Genomic DNA, 15,774 nt, shown 5'->3' on the forward strand with positions numbered 1-15,774 from the left:
CACAGCGGAGAGATTTCAGCATGGAGGATGAAAACCAGACTCAACGAGTGAGTAAAGTAATTTTTTTATCTGATGGCATTTTCTTAAAGATTTTAAATTTATTTAGGTAAGATGCTTTTGTGTGAGCATTTGGTATTTATGAATTGTGTTTTGAATTTACAAATCGGATTTTGTAAATGTAAATTGTGCTGTGCATTTATGAATTTTGTTTTATAAATGTATTATTTTTGAGGCCGATCTGGCTCCATACAGGACCACTTACGCCACAAGAAAAACAACAACAAGTAAATGGTGCCCCCTAATGGTCAAAGTCACCACTGCATGGTTCTGCATCTGAGCTGAACTTTGTTTGTACCTGGTGAAGAGGATGAATCTCGGGAAGCTGTCTGAGCGTGGCGGTACAGCACACCTCACCTAAAAGATGAGTGCGCAAGAAATGGGTAAGTAGCTGATGAACCTGGAAATCTGAATTACGGACCCACATCTTCGCTAACAACCAATCCGGTGCAGCATCAGAGGGCAAGAAAACAGGATTCTGTGGACCAGGAGCCTGTTGAAGCTAAAATATTAAGATTTGGGTCTTGATTTCAGCATTCAGTTGGTCAATAAAATTCAGACAAAAGAGATTTTTGAGAAGACATCACATAACTACTCAGATAACTACTCAGAGATTGGTGACTATTACAATTATAAAGGGGTTAAAATGTTTACTTGTATGGCAATGGGCTTTAGTTCTCCTTGTCGGCTGTAATGCAGCAGGCATAAAGGAGCAGCCAAGTAGGTCTGTTTGTCATTGACAGTATTAGCAGGCAGCTGATCCAGTACTTCATAATCCAAAAGATACACATGTCCTCTCTGTGTAATATGCATTATGTAGTTACATAACTATTATGTTCTATTAAAAATGTCAAAATGCTCTGTAATCTCACACTTGCACACTTGTTCGCACCTCCATCTCCTGTCCCAGTGATGAGTCCTCTGGTAAAAAAGGTCTGACCATCTCTGAAGTGACAGACAGGTTAGGTGGCAGGTTATGGATCTGTCTGATACACAGAGGATTGCAACCATTGAGGCACTGATATCCGAAGAATGCATCCTCTTGCCAATGAGCCTGAACATATTCTATGGGAGAAAAAAAATAATTCTCTATTAAAATATTACAAATAATAATAATAATAATAAAATATTACTACTACTACTACTACTAATAATAATAATCATCATCATTATCATTTATTTCTTTTAATTTATTGTAAATTAAATTCTATTTGTTTAGCATACTGGCAATTGTGTTCTCCCTTCCATTGAAAAGGAAGAATGTCTCAAGTTCCTGTAGGCTGCTCCAAGATGTTCTTCTTTCAATTAAACTCTTTATGTAGTGCACATTGTTAACTGGGCTAAAAGACAAGCAGAGTGACAACATTTCATTGTCAAATTCAGTTCATATGGCATAAGAATAAATTAATATCAATCTAGTTTTTAATGAATCTTAGAAAGCTAAATCCCTACCGTTGACGGATGTAACTCAAGTTTGGTCCTAGAGCTGTAACACTGGTCATATCTACACAGTGAGGACCACCTTCAACAAATGTGCCCCACCTACAGACAAAAAATAACATCGTTATTAACTGTGAAAAAAATGGGAGGGCAAAAACAATAAACTAAATATAGCTGCAAGCAGCAATTAAGGGGTCAAGCACAACAGAGGTAAAATGAAGAGCTAAGGAGCTGTCTTTAATTACTTGGTAAAGACCAGGGTTCTCCAACCCTGCTCCTGGAGAGCTATACCTTCCTGCAGACTTAAGTTTCAACCCTGCTTCAACACACCTGTCTGTAATTAAGTAGCACTGAACACCTTGATTATCTGGTTCAGGTTTATGTGATTAGGGCTGAAGCTGAACTCTGCAGTATGGTAGATCTCCAGGAGCAGGGGTGGAGACACCTGTTAAAGACATTTGTTCACACAGCATTTTACTACCAACTTAAAATGGCCAACACCCCAAAATTAAGTAGCATTCGATTCAGTATGCCAAACCAAATATAATCATTTTATAATTTTTGCTCGGGGGCCAGTTGCATAAACTTATGGCGAGTTCACACTGCACGATTTTAGCACTGATATTCACTCGCCGACAGGTTTTGCGAAATCGCTGACAAATGCCCGAATCGGTGCTCATTCACACAAGTGACAGTCACGCAGTGTGAATGATCAAAGACGCGATCTGAGAGAACCGCCGATGCATCGCAACACATACCAAGTTTGGTCAGAATCCACTAAGTCTTTGCGGAGATACAGCCTCATATCCATTATTGCACAAACTTCAAATTCGTTAACATGCTTTACGAAAACAGGCATATCAAAATATTTTCATTATTTTTTGCCAGAATGCTCTGAAGATGATCTGACCCAATTTTGGTGAAAATTGGACAAACCGTCTAGGACAAGTTTGAATAAGTAGATTTTACTTTTTTTATTTTTTTTATTTCATTACTTTCCCGCAAGCGGTTCTATGGGCTGCCATAGACTTTCAGAGTAAAAGAAGAAGAAAAATAATCAAACTAATGAATTCAATAGGAGTAAAAATGAGTAAAAAAAAATTTTAATGAGTAAAAAGTCAGGTTTTACCTCATAAACTGTTGTTTATGTTGGAGATCCCTCTCTCTGTGATTGATTAGGATATCGAATGTTTCCTTCTTTTTCAGACATGCTAGAGAAGGGAAACATCACAAAATTTTGATATGAAGTCCAGGAAATAAAAAGGATATTATTACCTAATTAACAAGTGTGAAAGAATGGTGAAAACAGAAACAGCTCACCTTTCTCATTCCGAAGCTCGATGTAACCATCTGCTGTCCGGATCCATTTATGACAAGGAAAAACCTCCACCTCGAGATCCTCAGAACTCCGTCTCACCTGCACATCATGACAGTGCCAATCCAGGTCCGGAAAGCCAGGCTGAGCCTCAAGACGGAGTCTTAACAGAACCACTATGCCAACTTCCTCTTTAGGCTTGATGACAACTGTATAGGCCTGTCCCAAAAAGAAAAACACCACATTTGCATGTGTACCTGCGTGATGGGGTCATGGTCAATGCTGACATAGTGAATGACTGTTTCTCTGTTATCTAACAGTGATTTGATATATTATATCCTAGGCAGGTTTAGAATAGGTTAAAGTGCCTCAGCAGACACTATAGTGTCCTTTAGATGTTACAGGCTGTATACTGTTCCGATTATAGAAAGCAAGATAGAGAGGAAGAGAAATGCAGTGAATAAAATGAAGTTGTTTTCTCCTCTCTCTCTCTCTGTGTGTGCGTATAAGTGCATTGGTTAAAGAGTGTAATGTTGTTAAGAGCTTGCTGAACATTGTGACACATTGTCAATGTAAAGTACGCTACTGTTCAAGGGTAATATGTTTTGACAAAACACTTTTTTAAGGATGCGTTAAATTGGTCAAAAGTGACAGTGACATTTATGATGTTACAAATAAATGCTGTCCTTTTGAACTTTATTTTCAACAAAAATATTATAAAAAAATAATGTATCATGGTTTCCACAAAAATATTAAGCAGCACAACTGTTTTGAATATTGATGATAATAAAAAATGTTTCTTGAGCAGCAGATCAGCATATTAAAATGATTTCTGAAGGATCATGTGACACTGAAGCCTGGAGTAATGATGCTGAAAATGTAGCTTTGCCATCACAGGAATAAATTATATTTTAAAATAAACATAAAATAAATGTTTTAATTTAAGTTGTATGTTAAATAGTATTTTACATTGTTACTGTTTTTATTTTAAAAATAAAGAAAAAAATCTTAGTTTCTTATAAAACTATTGAACAGTGGTTTACATAATCTAACATAGTCAAATTGATTTCATGTATATTGTGTTATGATATCTTGTGCGTTATTTACAACTGCTTTTGTATTTATTATTTATGATTAATTCGTTTTTGACACAAATAGGCACAACACTGCTTTTTAATGTGGTTCAAAAAATATACCTTTATAAATTAAAGGGGTCATATGACATTGCTAAAAAGAACATTCTTTTGTGTATTTGGTGTAATGCAATGTGTTTATGCGGTTTAAGGTTAAAAAAACACATTATTTTCCACATAATGTACATTATTGTTTCTCCTCTATGCCTCGCCTTTCTGAAACGCATCGATTTTTACAAAGCTCATCAGTCTGAAAAGCGAGGTGTGCTCTGATTGGCCAGCTATCCAGTGCATTGTGATTGGCCGAATACATCAAGCGTGTGACGGAAATGTTACGCCCCTTACCATATTGTGATGCCGTGTCCCGGCCGAAGCGATGAGACAAAAACATTAAAACGAGTCATTTGTTGCATCCAGCGGGGATATAATTACGGATTATAATGACTTATACTGTCTTTTTACACGTTGCATTGCATCGCGCCGCGTAAACATAAAACCATGTCTGCATTTGTGATCGGAGAAATGACAAACAACAAGCGCTACTCTACACTGCTCAAAACTCGCGTTTGAATCATCAGTGGCAAATTCTTTAAATATGAAAACGTACTTACAGTCTGTGAGTCAGAACAGCCGGCATTGTAGTCTACTTTTCCAGGATCAGGAAACAGTCCTCCATAAAATGTGCTGCACACATCTGATTATTTGGGTTGAAGTGTTCTGGAACAGTGTTGTAAATACAACTTAACCACTGATTTCTAGTCGTGTCCATTTTTGGAACAAACAAAGTAGTTTCGCTTTCACAACGAAACACACAGTATCACACACGGCGGGCTAGAGTGAGCGGAGGCGGGCTTGAGAACGGCGCATCCGGCGGGCTTGCGGCAACCACATGTGACGACCCCGGGCTGGACTCCGCTTCATCCACGGTGAAAGTCGATCTGGCGATCCACAGCGCGAAGTTGATATATTTCCTCAGCGACCAGGGTCTTGCGGCAACCACATGTGACGACCCCGGTCTGGACTCCGCTTCGTCCACGGTGAAAGCCGATCCGGTGATCCACATCACTAAGTTGATGTATTTCCTCAGCGACCTCCAGGCATGACGAAGCAGATATCATCCTCTTTTGGAAGGCCAAACGAAGTAGTTTCGCTATCACAATGAAACACAGCGCCTTCACGACATGGCGGCGGCGGCAACAATACTACAGCAAGAATAAAAGTTACGCCTTCTTTCTTTGCGTGAACATTTGGGCGGCGTTATGCAAATCTTCCCACATCATGACGTAGACATGTGGGGGCGTGTTAGAACGAGCCGTTTTAGGTAGGAGTGGTTGACTCTTAACTTTTATAAAGAATATCTCTTTGGATTTGAGACTTTAGTCTTTGCAACTTTACAGATCTTATTTATGCACCAAGAGCTTGTAACACTCCAAAGAGAAAGGAATAATTGAAATCGCATCATATGCGATGACCCCTTTAAAAGACAAATATTGTGCCTTAATAAAAAGTTAATTTTTAAAACTGTATGGGCTTCTGTTCTTACGATTGCATTTTTATTTAGAAACTATTAAACCTGTAAAAACTGTTAAATGACTTAATTTCATCTGTGTTCAGAGTTTTTGATGTCTTTTCAAAATAGGTGATTGTCTTACTGAGCCTGGCAAGAGAAAGTGCTCCACTCTGACTGGAGGACTCTCACACAGAGTACCAATCAAAGAGATCCAAACCCTGCCATATGTTCCTGACAGCGGAGGAGATGCTGAGGTTCGAATGGTCACATGAAAGCCGTCCATTTCTCAACCTAGAGTTCCCAAGCATTAATAGGAGTGGCCTATAAATGAAAATCATATTGTGAACTGGAAACAGCCAGACCTTTACAATATACACACTCACAAGACCACTGAAAAGAATGCATGGCAGCCCATTTTAGCTAAAAACTGGAAAGGGACATGGCAAAACAACGTGCAAATGAAGAAGCAAACACAAACAAATTGGAAAGCAAAGGCAGAGGCGTGAATATAAAACAATAGTAAAATTATTTTTGTGGAGGTACAAGGAATATTCAAATGTTATCAACTGATAGCATGTTAAATCCATTGCCAACTAGAAAATAAAGATATACTTCACTGAATTTTCCAAAACAGCAGGTATTTGTTCCATAATCGTTCATGCAAGTGCATGAATCAAAACCCCAGAGTGTAGCATATATTTACTATTTACTTGTATATATCCTACATTACATTAATAAATCTACATTTTCTCGTTTCTCCTTATGCTATATGTTTTGGTATTTTCTCCTTTCTTTTTAATCCCTCATTGTGACCTTTAGAAAATGTTAACACTCTTATGGACGTTATTTGCAAATGTTTGCATATAGAAGTGACAAAAACGACATTCCATATTTGAATTGTAAATGCTATAGCCTATCATTTGACAAGATACACAACTACTTTACATCTGAAAGCTAAAGCAACATTACAACGAAATAATTCACATATTTTCTGTGTTTAAATGTTTAAACGTTATTTGAAACCACCGACTTAATGCACTTAATAGCTACACGTACACAGAAAACAAGATCTCATTGGATTACTACAAATTTTAGTGCTTTTCTTCTCATCGGTGCATTATTTTTCAAACTATATCTGGTAGCGGTAACATGATACGTTCGGTCAAAAAAACAACACGAAAGACAATGAAAGTGCTAGTGCTAATGCAAGTGCATTAACTTACCTTCCCAGTATTTTCACTGAAGATGTGAGTCGAGCGTACTCATGGCACGCAGTTTATCACTTTATCTCACCTCAGCCAATCGCGTGTGTGAGTGGGCTAGTCGCGCTGTCTTCCGGGTGTATTTGGTGCTTATGGTTATTGGTATTTTTGGTGTAGGCCTATTCTGAAGTGGCGACGTATGTGCTGTAGTAACATATTATCTATGGCATTTCATTTAAATTTATTTTAAAGTGTACAGTGGATCACCAAATAATTATGTACGTGCATACTTATTTTTGACAAATGTGGTCTAAATATAAAGGATATATATATTTTTTAATTACAGAAATCAGTGAATATATATATACTATTTATATTATTAATAATTAATACATAATATAAATATATTATGTAATAGCATGATGTGCAGATCGCAAAAACACACTGTTCCCTAACCTGGAATCGAACCCGGGCCACGGCGTTGAGAGCGCCGAATCCTAACCACTAGACCACCAGGAACATACGTACCCGTGGGAACAGTAAGAGTAATGTAAGTTTAGATACAAATAGTATTTTATTCTCTGATTTAGTAGGATTTAAGAAAAAGACGCGTTTATTTATCATTGCTATTTTTTTTTTTACTTATAAAGAAGCAGGTTTTACCAACTAAAATCATATAGATGTTACCCCTTTAAATGATATGCACTTTAATGTACATTTTCAGGAAACAGCATTAGTGTACACGGAAGCCTAACGTTAATTAACGTTACCGTTAAATATGTTTTTTTTTTCGAGATTAAGAAAAAAATGTTTTGCGATTCCAAGATACATTTCAATAACATCCAAACGCATGGACTAATTTACGTGGCGCGAAGTTTTGCACGTTTTGTCCACGTAACCCTGTTATGTTAAACTATAAGAGAAATGCCACTGGCGAGCTTATTATTTTTGAGTGGTGACGCTAGATAAATGTTTTAGTACCAGCATGTAACCCAAAACTAAACTAAACCAAGACAAGCCATATAAATTAAATAAATCATTCTAGCATTGATAATACAAGACCTCGTGGCGCAACGGTAGCGCGTCTGACTCCAGATCAGAAGGTTGCGTGTTCAAATCACGTCGGGGTCAATAATTTTTTTTTTCACTTGTCATGCAATGACAATTCAACTCAATTCAAAAGGCAATCGAAAATAATTTTTTTAATGTCCTCTAAATTTGTTTTGATTACACCACATAATAATCTGAGTATCTCACACATATATTCACACACAGGGTTTCTTTAGAAATAACTAACATTTAATAAATATATGTTTTTTTCTGTAACAAAACGTATATGTAATCTCATGCAATGAGACAGACTGGTCTAATGTTACTGAACGTGAAGGTATGTGAAGGAATGTTGAGGACTGAGAGTTCATCCACAGCAGTGACCATGTCCGAAGTCCTTCATATTTGGACTACATTTGTGAAGTATGCAATTCATAAATTCACAATAAAAGGTCTACAATGAAATGAGATTGTCTTTGAAAGCTAAACTTTTAAAAAAACATGTCTAAACTTCCTTTATACTCTTGTAGTCAAGGAGAACAAAGCAAAAAGTGGTCATTTTGTGCAACTGTTGACTTCCTCTTTCAACAAACAGTTTCCTGTGTAATAGTCACTCATTATGACACATCTACCACAACACGCATGCATTTACACATATAAAAGTAATCAAAAGACAATAAAGTACAGTCAGTAGACTGACATTATTAGCAACACCAAAGCATACAAGTAACAAAACATCTAAATCAAATTTAATTGAAAAATGACTTTACAATACAACAATAAAACTATCACTGTATGAAACTGTTGCCACAAGCAACAATGGTCCTATATAAGCTGAATTTCTTTTCCAACAAAACTGTTGAAGTTGTTAATTCAAGTAAAGGCTTTACGTGCTCAAAAATGCACATTGTTTATTGCTTCAAAGTTTTCACAGGTTGAGAGGATCTTTCAGTTTTGGATTGACCTCACTATTTTTGTGTTGTTCAGAAATAAGAGATCAGGCTTGCTGTAGTTTGGTGGGTTGGCAAGAGGGTCATAACCTAAGCGACTTAACATCGGAGCAAGGCTGGCCATATCATTCACCACATCAGCAGGGATCTTGCCCACCCACTTAGACAGAGCCTCTGTATTCACTGGCTTGACTACTTGATCCGTTGACAGTTCCACCCTGCAGGAGAGACAGAGATAATAGAGACAAAACACTAGTTAGGAATATGGCAGACAAGGCCTGAGTGCTTGTCTAATATATCACAAAATTAAATTAATCTGCCTTCTAGAGATTAAGTCTGTAAAGTGACCACATCACAAATTGCAGTAAGATCTGACAATTAAAATCTACTTATTCCAGCAGGAGACGTTTTGATGTCTAACACTGGTTCCATTATTACAGGACTTTGAAAATGCTTGCTGATCAAACAAACACCCTGTTTACTTCTAATTTATTTGTTGTAACGCCCATATTACAGAGTAGTGAAGTATTTACATAGAGAGCACTAAGCCAACTCTTGACAAGGAAATGCATGTACAATCCATTATCTGGAAAAGCTGTAGGTGTAAAAGGAAATGGTGAATTAATATTATTAACAGGGCCGGACTTGATGGGAACAAAGCTGTTTTTCTTTTATATTTTTTAATGCTATATCAATATCGGATTAAAAATGTATGGATTTACACACATGACATGCTGGGTGTAGCAAGATATCATGGTCATAACTTAAGAATTAGTTTCCTTGTTTTAGGTAAATTGTGACTACATGGTTCTAATTTGTTTTAAGCCTGGAATATAACACATTTTGCCTAGAATTTTGTTTCTATTTACAGTCTGGAAGAGTCAATGCTAGTTGCCAAAAGTCAGAGCCAGTGTGCAGATTTTGACTGATTTTGCGTATCTCATACTTTGATTTTCTAGCCTCAGACTATGATTGCATCCAGTCAGAGAGTACCAAATATGTATGGTATTTTGTGCCAATTTTAGAACACATATTGTTTTCATTTGTCATGCATCTCCTAGCAACGAAGTGCACATTTCTGCATCAGTTTGCTGTGTTTGGAGCAAATCTGTTCAGATTTTAGAAGTTGTGTAGTGTTTTCTTGAAAAGTGAGGGAAAAAATTAATAAAACGTGGACACAAATTAACAAGTTGTGGGAATTAATTCTTAATTTGTGGTTACGATATCTATTTTTTTTTTCTGTGTCATGTGCAGGGATCCATAATTGAAGACTATATTAATAAAAAAAAATAAAAAAAATAAATTACAAAAACATTATTACTTACAAAGATTATGAGATTGCAAACAGCAATTATCGTCCCTTTTTTGATTTCACCAAATCAGTTAGAGCGAAGGCAGATGTGATTAATATTCATGAACCCAGCAGATAATTAATCCTTAGTGGGTTTTATATTGTTATTAGTAGTAGAATTTTTATAGAATTATTATCTTATCAGTATTATTGTTAGGTTCCCCCCCCCCTTTTTTTACATAAACACTGAATGACCAAAAATATCTTAAGCACCACTACCAGTCCTAAGTTCAGTTAAAATGACAAATATGCATTCCTATATGGTTAATTACTGTTCTATCATTAAAAGTTTCATTATTAAATAATGCTTGGTTATCATAATATCATATATTATATTGCTTGACTGACTGATGTTAATAGTGTACTTTCAGATATAAAAAAAAAAAAAAGAATTATATATTAATTTATATATATATATATATATATAGAGAGAGAGAGAGAGAGAGAGAGAGAGCTGTGTAGTAACTGATTACATGTAATCTGAATTACGTAATCAGATTACAAAAATTAAGTACTTGTAATTAGATTAAATTACCTTTTAATATACACGTAATCAGACTACAGTTACTTTTTTTATTGATTACATGATAACACACACTTGCAATATTTTATTCACAATTTATTGATTCTAATCCATCTAATCTGAAAGTAATCCAAAAGTAGTCTAATTATTACATAATATATAAAATAGTATTAGTTTGGTGGGTAAACTAAAAAATTTACTAGCCAATGGCAATTCTATGGCCAAGGTGTGCTTAGAAGGTTGCATTCAAAACTTATTTTAGTGTTTAATTTTCCATTTATTTAGACAAAAATTAAAGAACTTTAATATTGGCTTTATCCGATATCATCAAGGATGTGAATATGACAAAAAGTGTGACAAATAAAACAAATAGCTGAAAGCATCAAACTCACTTTGACAGTGAAACTCCACCAGCTTTCCCAATAAGCTGTTCGTGGTGCAGCACGGCGGTGTCCCACGGCAGATCCAGGAACCGAAGGAGCTTGCGCATCACCCACTCAGGGTACAGGACCAGCTGCTCGTAATGCACAGGCAGACAGTTGCCATCCGCTGCAGCCAGGCACTGGCCATACATCACCTCCACCGCTCGGTTCCACTTCACCAAACAGTCCCGGTAACTCGTCAAGTCAAACCCGGTGATAGTCACCTTGCGGGAAATCATAGAGTGTACGGTGGCCCTGCCATCGCGGAGCATAAGAACAAACTTCGCTTTTGGGAAGAGCTTGGAGAGGTAGGAAAGGGACTTCAGAGCGAAAGGGTCCTTATTGCAGAGCCTCGGAGCGGGCTCGCCGTGCCCCACTATGATCTCCAACAGGAAGGCACGTACAGCTGCATCCAGGACCTCATCGGTGACGCCAGCCTCGTCCAGACGGATCCGTTCACGTGTGGAGTGACTCCACGTGGCCTGCATGGCTAACAGGCGGGGGATGACGCGGGTCTCTTCTCCACACCGAACGAGAGGGTGAGCGTCCAACATAGCCCGAATCAGTGTGGTGCCACTACGAGGGACTCCGCCAACGAAAATGAGAGGGGTTTCCTCATTGTATTCCTCAGGGATTTGTAACGGGTCGCTTAGGTTTCGGCCAGCATGTAGATTAACCGCCCATCCGTGCTGTGCCGCGTGAGAACGAGCAGTTGGACATTCTATCGTGCTGAGGCCAAGATAAAATACCGTGATGGAGCTGATGACCCCACAGACCAGAAGAACGTTGCACGTTTGTTTTCTCATGACTTACAGTTAGGGGAGTATGCGGTTTGTGGTTATAAAAAAGCAGAATGAGGCCACAAAATTGGTAAAACAGACTTAGCAGAAAAAAGGGGGAGGGAAAATCAAGAGGGATTTTGGAAAAAAGACAGAGCGAATGCTTTCCAGAAAGGTTCAGGGTGAAAGAATTTTGAAAGGCAGCTTAGGTAAAGGTTTTTTGGGGGAGGGAAGGGATGGGCAAATGTTTTCCAGCCAGCAGCCCTTCAGGCCTTTGCTTGGAGCTTCAATAAAATCCGACTTGGTAAGTCAAGCCTTATGTTCTCTGTCAGCACCATTGTGCCTGTAAAAAGGGGAAGGAAAAACACTTTCAAAAACAGATTTTGTCAGGTTTGTTTCAGTATTGGCTACTAGGGTGCATCTCATGTTACATTAAATGTCACATCTAATACCATTCAGTACAACATTACTGTAATGGTATTAGACAATTAGAGTTTGCCAATTTGAGTGCTGTAACTCAAGAACTACGCTTGAATTGCAAGCCAAAACACACCAAAGGAAAATGTTCTGTAAAATTTTATTAGACAAACAATGTAATGCTGTGGAAATTATGTTGTGTGTATCTTGTAGGTGTCATATCTAGTTTAGGGTTGTGTAGATCAGTGTTTCCCAACCTTTTTTTAGTTGCGGCACCCTTTGGAAATTTTAACAAACTTGTGGCACCCAACAACATTAATTCTGTCACAATATTTGAATTTCTAACTTCGATATGATAATTTGAAAAGTATAGATATTCGGTACAACAGGGAAGAACTGCAGAATATAATGTCATACAGATATTTTTAATAGTATTAAAAAATTTTGTCCATCAATGGTGGCAATCAGTAGGCTAATTTCTAATGAAAAGACCTATGTATATGACAGATTTTAATGTAGGCTTTTATACATATGTAAACATTATTTAATTACCATTATAACTATCTCACAAATTTTTGCTCACTCAGTGTTTTTTTAATTTTACAGTGGGGTAATTTTGGTGCAGTAGCAGGAGAGCTTGATTTCAAACTTTGAATTGAATAAAAGATGAGAAGTAAGCAGTCAGTAATAAAATAAGAACAAATAAAGAAATTAATAAAGCACAAATAAAAAATAACGACAGGCCTTCGAATGAAATAAATTGCTTTTTAGTTTTTCAGGTAGGTCTAACACACAGTTTAAAAAGATTAAAAAAGGATTTTTTACACGGCACCCCTGCTCTCAACAGACGGCACTGGTGTAGATTCTCTGTTATCCAGGTCAAAGTAGAAAAATCTAGTATAGTGGATCTCAATCTTTTGGACTCATTATCCAAGACGATATTCAACAGAACGCATATGCTACAATGATGACAATGCAATTTTTTTCATATTTCATTTACAGAAATTATTAAAAGAATTAGTTTTTGATTAAATTAATATTAAAACAAGAAATACTCTGTCAGTTTAGATGTTGTTTACCTTGATTTTTAGCAGTTGGTCTACTAATCTACTAGATCTAGTTTCCCCTTTGCACACAGAAGCAGGTACATTTTGGTTACACCTCCATGTGTGCAGGTTACACTTCCTACCTCTGTTTTTGAGTGTCAAAAGCATCTTTCACACGCGTCAACTTTAAACTTTGGCAGAACATGCACGTTAACACCTTTAAGCGCTAAAGCACCCTGCTGTGGCAAGTATCTGTGGTTGCTTTTGTTTTAAAAAGATTATGAGGTGTTATTTGTGACCAGTGTTGGGCAAGTTACTTCCAAAATATAATACATTATATATTACTTATTACTTCCTTTTAAAAGTAATTAGTTACATTACAATATTACTGTCTCTGAATTGTAATGCGTTACACTACTTTTAAGTTACTTGTGAGTTACTTTCACTTTCAAGCACAAACCGCAATTAGCCTACATTCAGAAATAATAGCGGTAAATAAAACGGAATGTTATAGGCCCATAGCCGCGGGAACGTATTTTGAGCTGGGGGGGCTGACAAGAGTGATGCAAGAAGACTGACACTATATGATGGCGGATCCAAAGCGCAACTTTTGTTAATAAAACTTTCGTTTATTCGTTTAATAGCCTATAAGTGAGTGTCTTTGTTGCTGGGTTTTATTAAAAAAAATAACAATGAATGAAAAACTAAGCATTCGTTTTAAATAAGGGAAAATACCTTATTTAATTGTGAGTGCACACAAATACAAGTAGACCCTTTGCAGTTCCGAATGATATACTCTTACCTTTATGAGCAAAAATGACGGCGTATTTTTAAGTTTCCGCTGTTCTTAAAAAAATGCAAGTGATCACGCGGGCGCCTTCATGTCCTGCAGAGCGCGCTTTAGCTTCCACTCTCTGCACAAATGATTGGATATGCACCTAACAGCGCTCATTTATCTTGGTTAAATGTTTAAATTAATACTGTGAAATGCATGAAGTGTTTTATGTCTGTTTATTTTAGGCAAGTCGTGTTGGTTTGAGAAGGCTAAATTGATCAAACATAATGCTCAACTCACTGTCTGCCGCTACAAAAACTTGAATTTAACAAACATAAAATGTTCCAAACATATTTCTAAATTAACTTAATAAAGAAACAAAAAGAAATATGACCACTTTGCCATTAAAAACCAAAACTGAACTATTTTAATAGCTGTGTAATGGGGAAGAGAGAGAGAGAAAAGTCACGGTATCCAGTCGGACTCGGGCCGAGAATTCTCATAAAGCTGTTGGACTCGGACTCGGGCCGTGCAGGGCTCTATTCGTTCCCTCGTTGCCCCCAAACTGCCCGGGACCATATGCACCTGCATACCCTGCATAACCAGACGCTACGCCACTGATCTTATTTGTTCTTATCTGTTCATAAAAGTTTTATGTTTAATATAAGCGACTTTGTCATTGTAGCATTGCTGATGTTGTGAGTGTGTGTTTTTCATTAAGAGTAATATTGAATCAACCTTATGAATTAATTTTGTTTCAAGAATAGGAAAGACCTAACGTTAAAGATCAAAATAAGCGCTACAGATGTGAGAATGCGAGATTTGTTGCTGCAGAGGTAGACAATTAATCGTTGTTAATTCTTAATTTGGGAACGGCAGAGACATGTTACAGGTTATAATATAATCCAAAAATCATGGCAACAAATTATTTTTGAAGTCAGTTTAATACGTTAAATCGGTTGAAACGACTTTCACAGTCAATTTGATTCAACTTAACTCATATTTAACCGTTGCTTCTTGTCATTGTAGGCTTAGGCTACTTTTTTCAATGAATTTTAATGAATATACTAATTAATAAAATGAATATTATTTATTTTGTATTACATATTGTTCATTCATTTATTTTTAACACCGCACCCACAGCACCCCCATTTTTTCGTGGGCTACACTCCAGGGGGTGCTGCAGCACCCTCAGCATGCACCCCTACTTCCCGCGGTAATGTATAGGCCCTAATGAACAAGCAATAAACACAATAGCATGAGTGTTTGAGAGGGCATGCGTTACCAGAGTTGCTCATTTACCACACCATGTTACAACACAGTAGGGCTATTGCAGACAGAAACAATACTGTACTACATCGATATTTCCTGTCGGCTAAATTTTTTAGTGGACTTTGCTGTTCCGATGAGCATGAACGGTATACGAGTGGAGCGACTGAGCGGAGCACACACGCATAGAGCGGGATAATACGCAGAGCGTCACACCACGTGAAAGTGAAACCATATGGCAAGCCGTTTTGACTTTTATTCATTCTCAGGATATGAATTCTTGATATCAACAATTCAATTTTTACTAGTTAAAATGTTAATTCTTGATATCAGGAATTAGATTTCTACTAGTAACAATTGTTATTTTTGATATCAGCAATTACATTTCCACTTGTAACAATGTTAATTCTTGATATCAGGAATTACATTTCAACTAGTAAAAACTATAATTCTTGATATCTGTAATCGTATTTTCACTAGTTAAATGTCACCATATATGGCAAGCCCTTTTGACTTTTATTCATTCTCAGGATAT

General features: G+C 36.9%; 2 protein-coding genes and 2 non-coding genes across 4 annotated transcripts in view; 1 reads left to right on the plus strand and 3 right to left on the minus strand.

Annotated features, from left to right (window-relative positions):
- The window catches only part of LOC107710536 (hydroperoxide isomerase ALOXE3), a 10,931-nt gene extending 5,193 nt beyond the window's left edge, over positions 1 to 5,738 (minus strand). Inside the window, exons 1-8 of the mRNA XM_016515322.1 lie at positions 5,598 to 5,738; positions 2,818 to 3,031; positions 2,627 to 2,708; positions 1,510 to 1,599; positions 1,282 to 1,397; positions 950 to 1,122; positions 712 to 855; positions 356 to 559 (exon numbers count right to left, since the gene is read on the minus strand). Coding sequence (XP_016370808.1) covers positions 356 to 559; positions 712 to 855; positions 950 to 1,122; positions 1,282 to 1,397; positions 1,510 to 1,599; positions 2,627 to 2,708; positions 2,818 to 3,031; positions 5,598 to 5,738 — 1,164 coding nt within the window. The remainder of the gene's footprint in view (positions 1 to 355; positions 560 to 711; positions 856 to 949; positions 1,123 to 1,281; positions 1,398 to 1,509; positions 1,600 to 2,626; positions 2,709 to 2,817; positions 3,032 to 5,597) is intronic.
- Positions 5,739 to 7,104: 1,366 nt separating this feature from the next.
- Positions 7,105 to 7,176, minus strand: trnae-cuc (transfer RNA glutamic acid (anticodon CUC)). Its single transcript has one exon. It is a non-coding gene; the product is annotated as a tRNA-Glu (tRNA).
- Positions 7,177 to 7,716: 540 nt separating this feature from the next.
- Positions 7,717 to 7,788, plus strand: trnaw-cca (transfer RNA tryptophan (anticodon CCA)). The gene has a single exon. It is a non-coding gene; the product is annotated as a tRNA-Trp (tRNA).
- Positions 7,789 to 7,870: 82 nt separating this feature from the next.
- Positions 7,871 to 12,131, minus strand: LOC107710537 (protein-tyrosine sulfotransferase 1-like). The gene is made up of 2 exons (XM_016515323.1): positions 10,924 to 12,131; positions 7,871 to 8,875 (listed from the first exon to the last, which is right to left on the minus strand). The coding sequence occupies exons 1-2, from the start codon at positions 11,757 to 11,759 to the stop codon at positions 8,656 to 8,658; spliced, it is 1,056 nt and encodes a 351-aa protein (XP_016370809.1). The 5' UTR covers positions 11,760 to 12,131; the 3' UTR covers positions 7,871 to 8,655.
- Between the last annotated feature and the right edge of the window lie 3,643 nt (positions 12,132 to 15,774).

This window comes from Sinocyclocheilus rhinocerous, unplaced genomic scaffold, assembly GCF_001515625.1.
Source record: "Sinocyclocheilus rhinocerous isolate Xijiao unplaced genomic scaffold, SAMN03320098_v1.1 scaffold12640, whole genome shotgun sequence".
In the NCBI taxonomy this organism is placed as follows: Eukaryota; Metazoa; Chordata; class Actinopteri; order Cypriniformes; family Cyprinidae; genus Sinocyclocheilus; species Sinocyclocheilus rhinocerous.

Coding starts and splice junctions, on each gene's coding strand:
- LOC107710537 (XM_016515323.1), bottom strand. CDS start 11,759: ATGAGAAAACAAACGTGCAACGTTCTTCTGGTCTGTGGGGTCATCAGC. Junction 8,876..10,923: donor GGTGGAGTTTCACTGTCAAA/GTGAGTTTGATG, acceptor TCTCTCCTGCAG/GGTGGAACTGTCAACGGATC.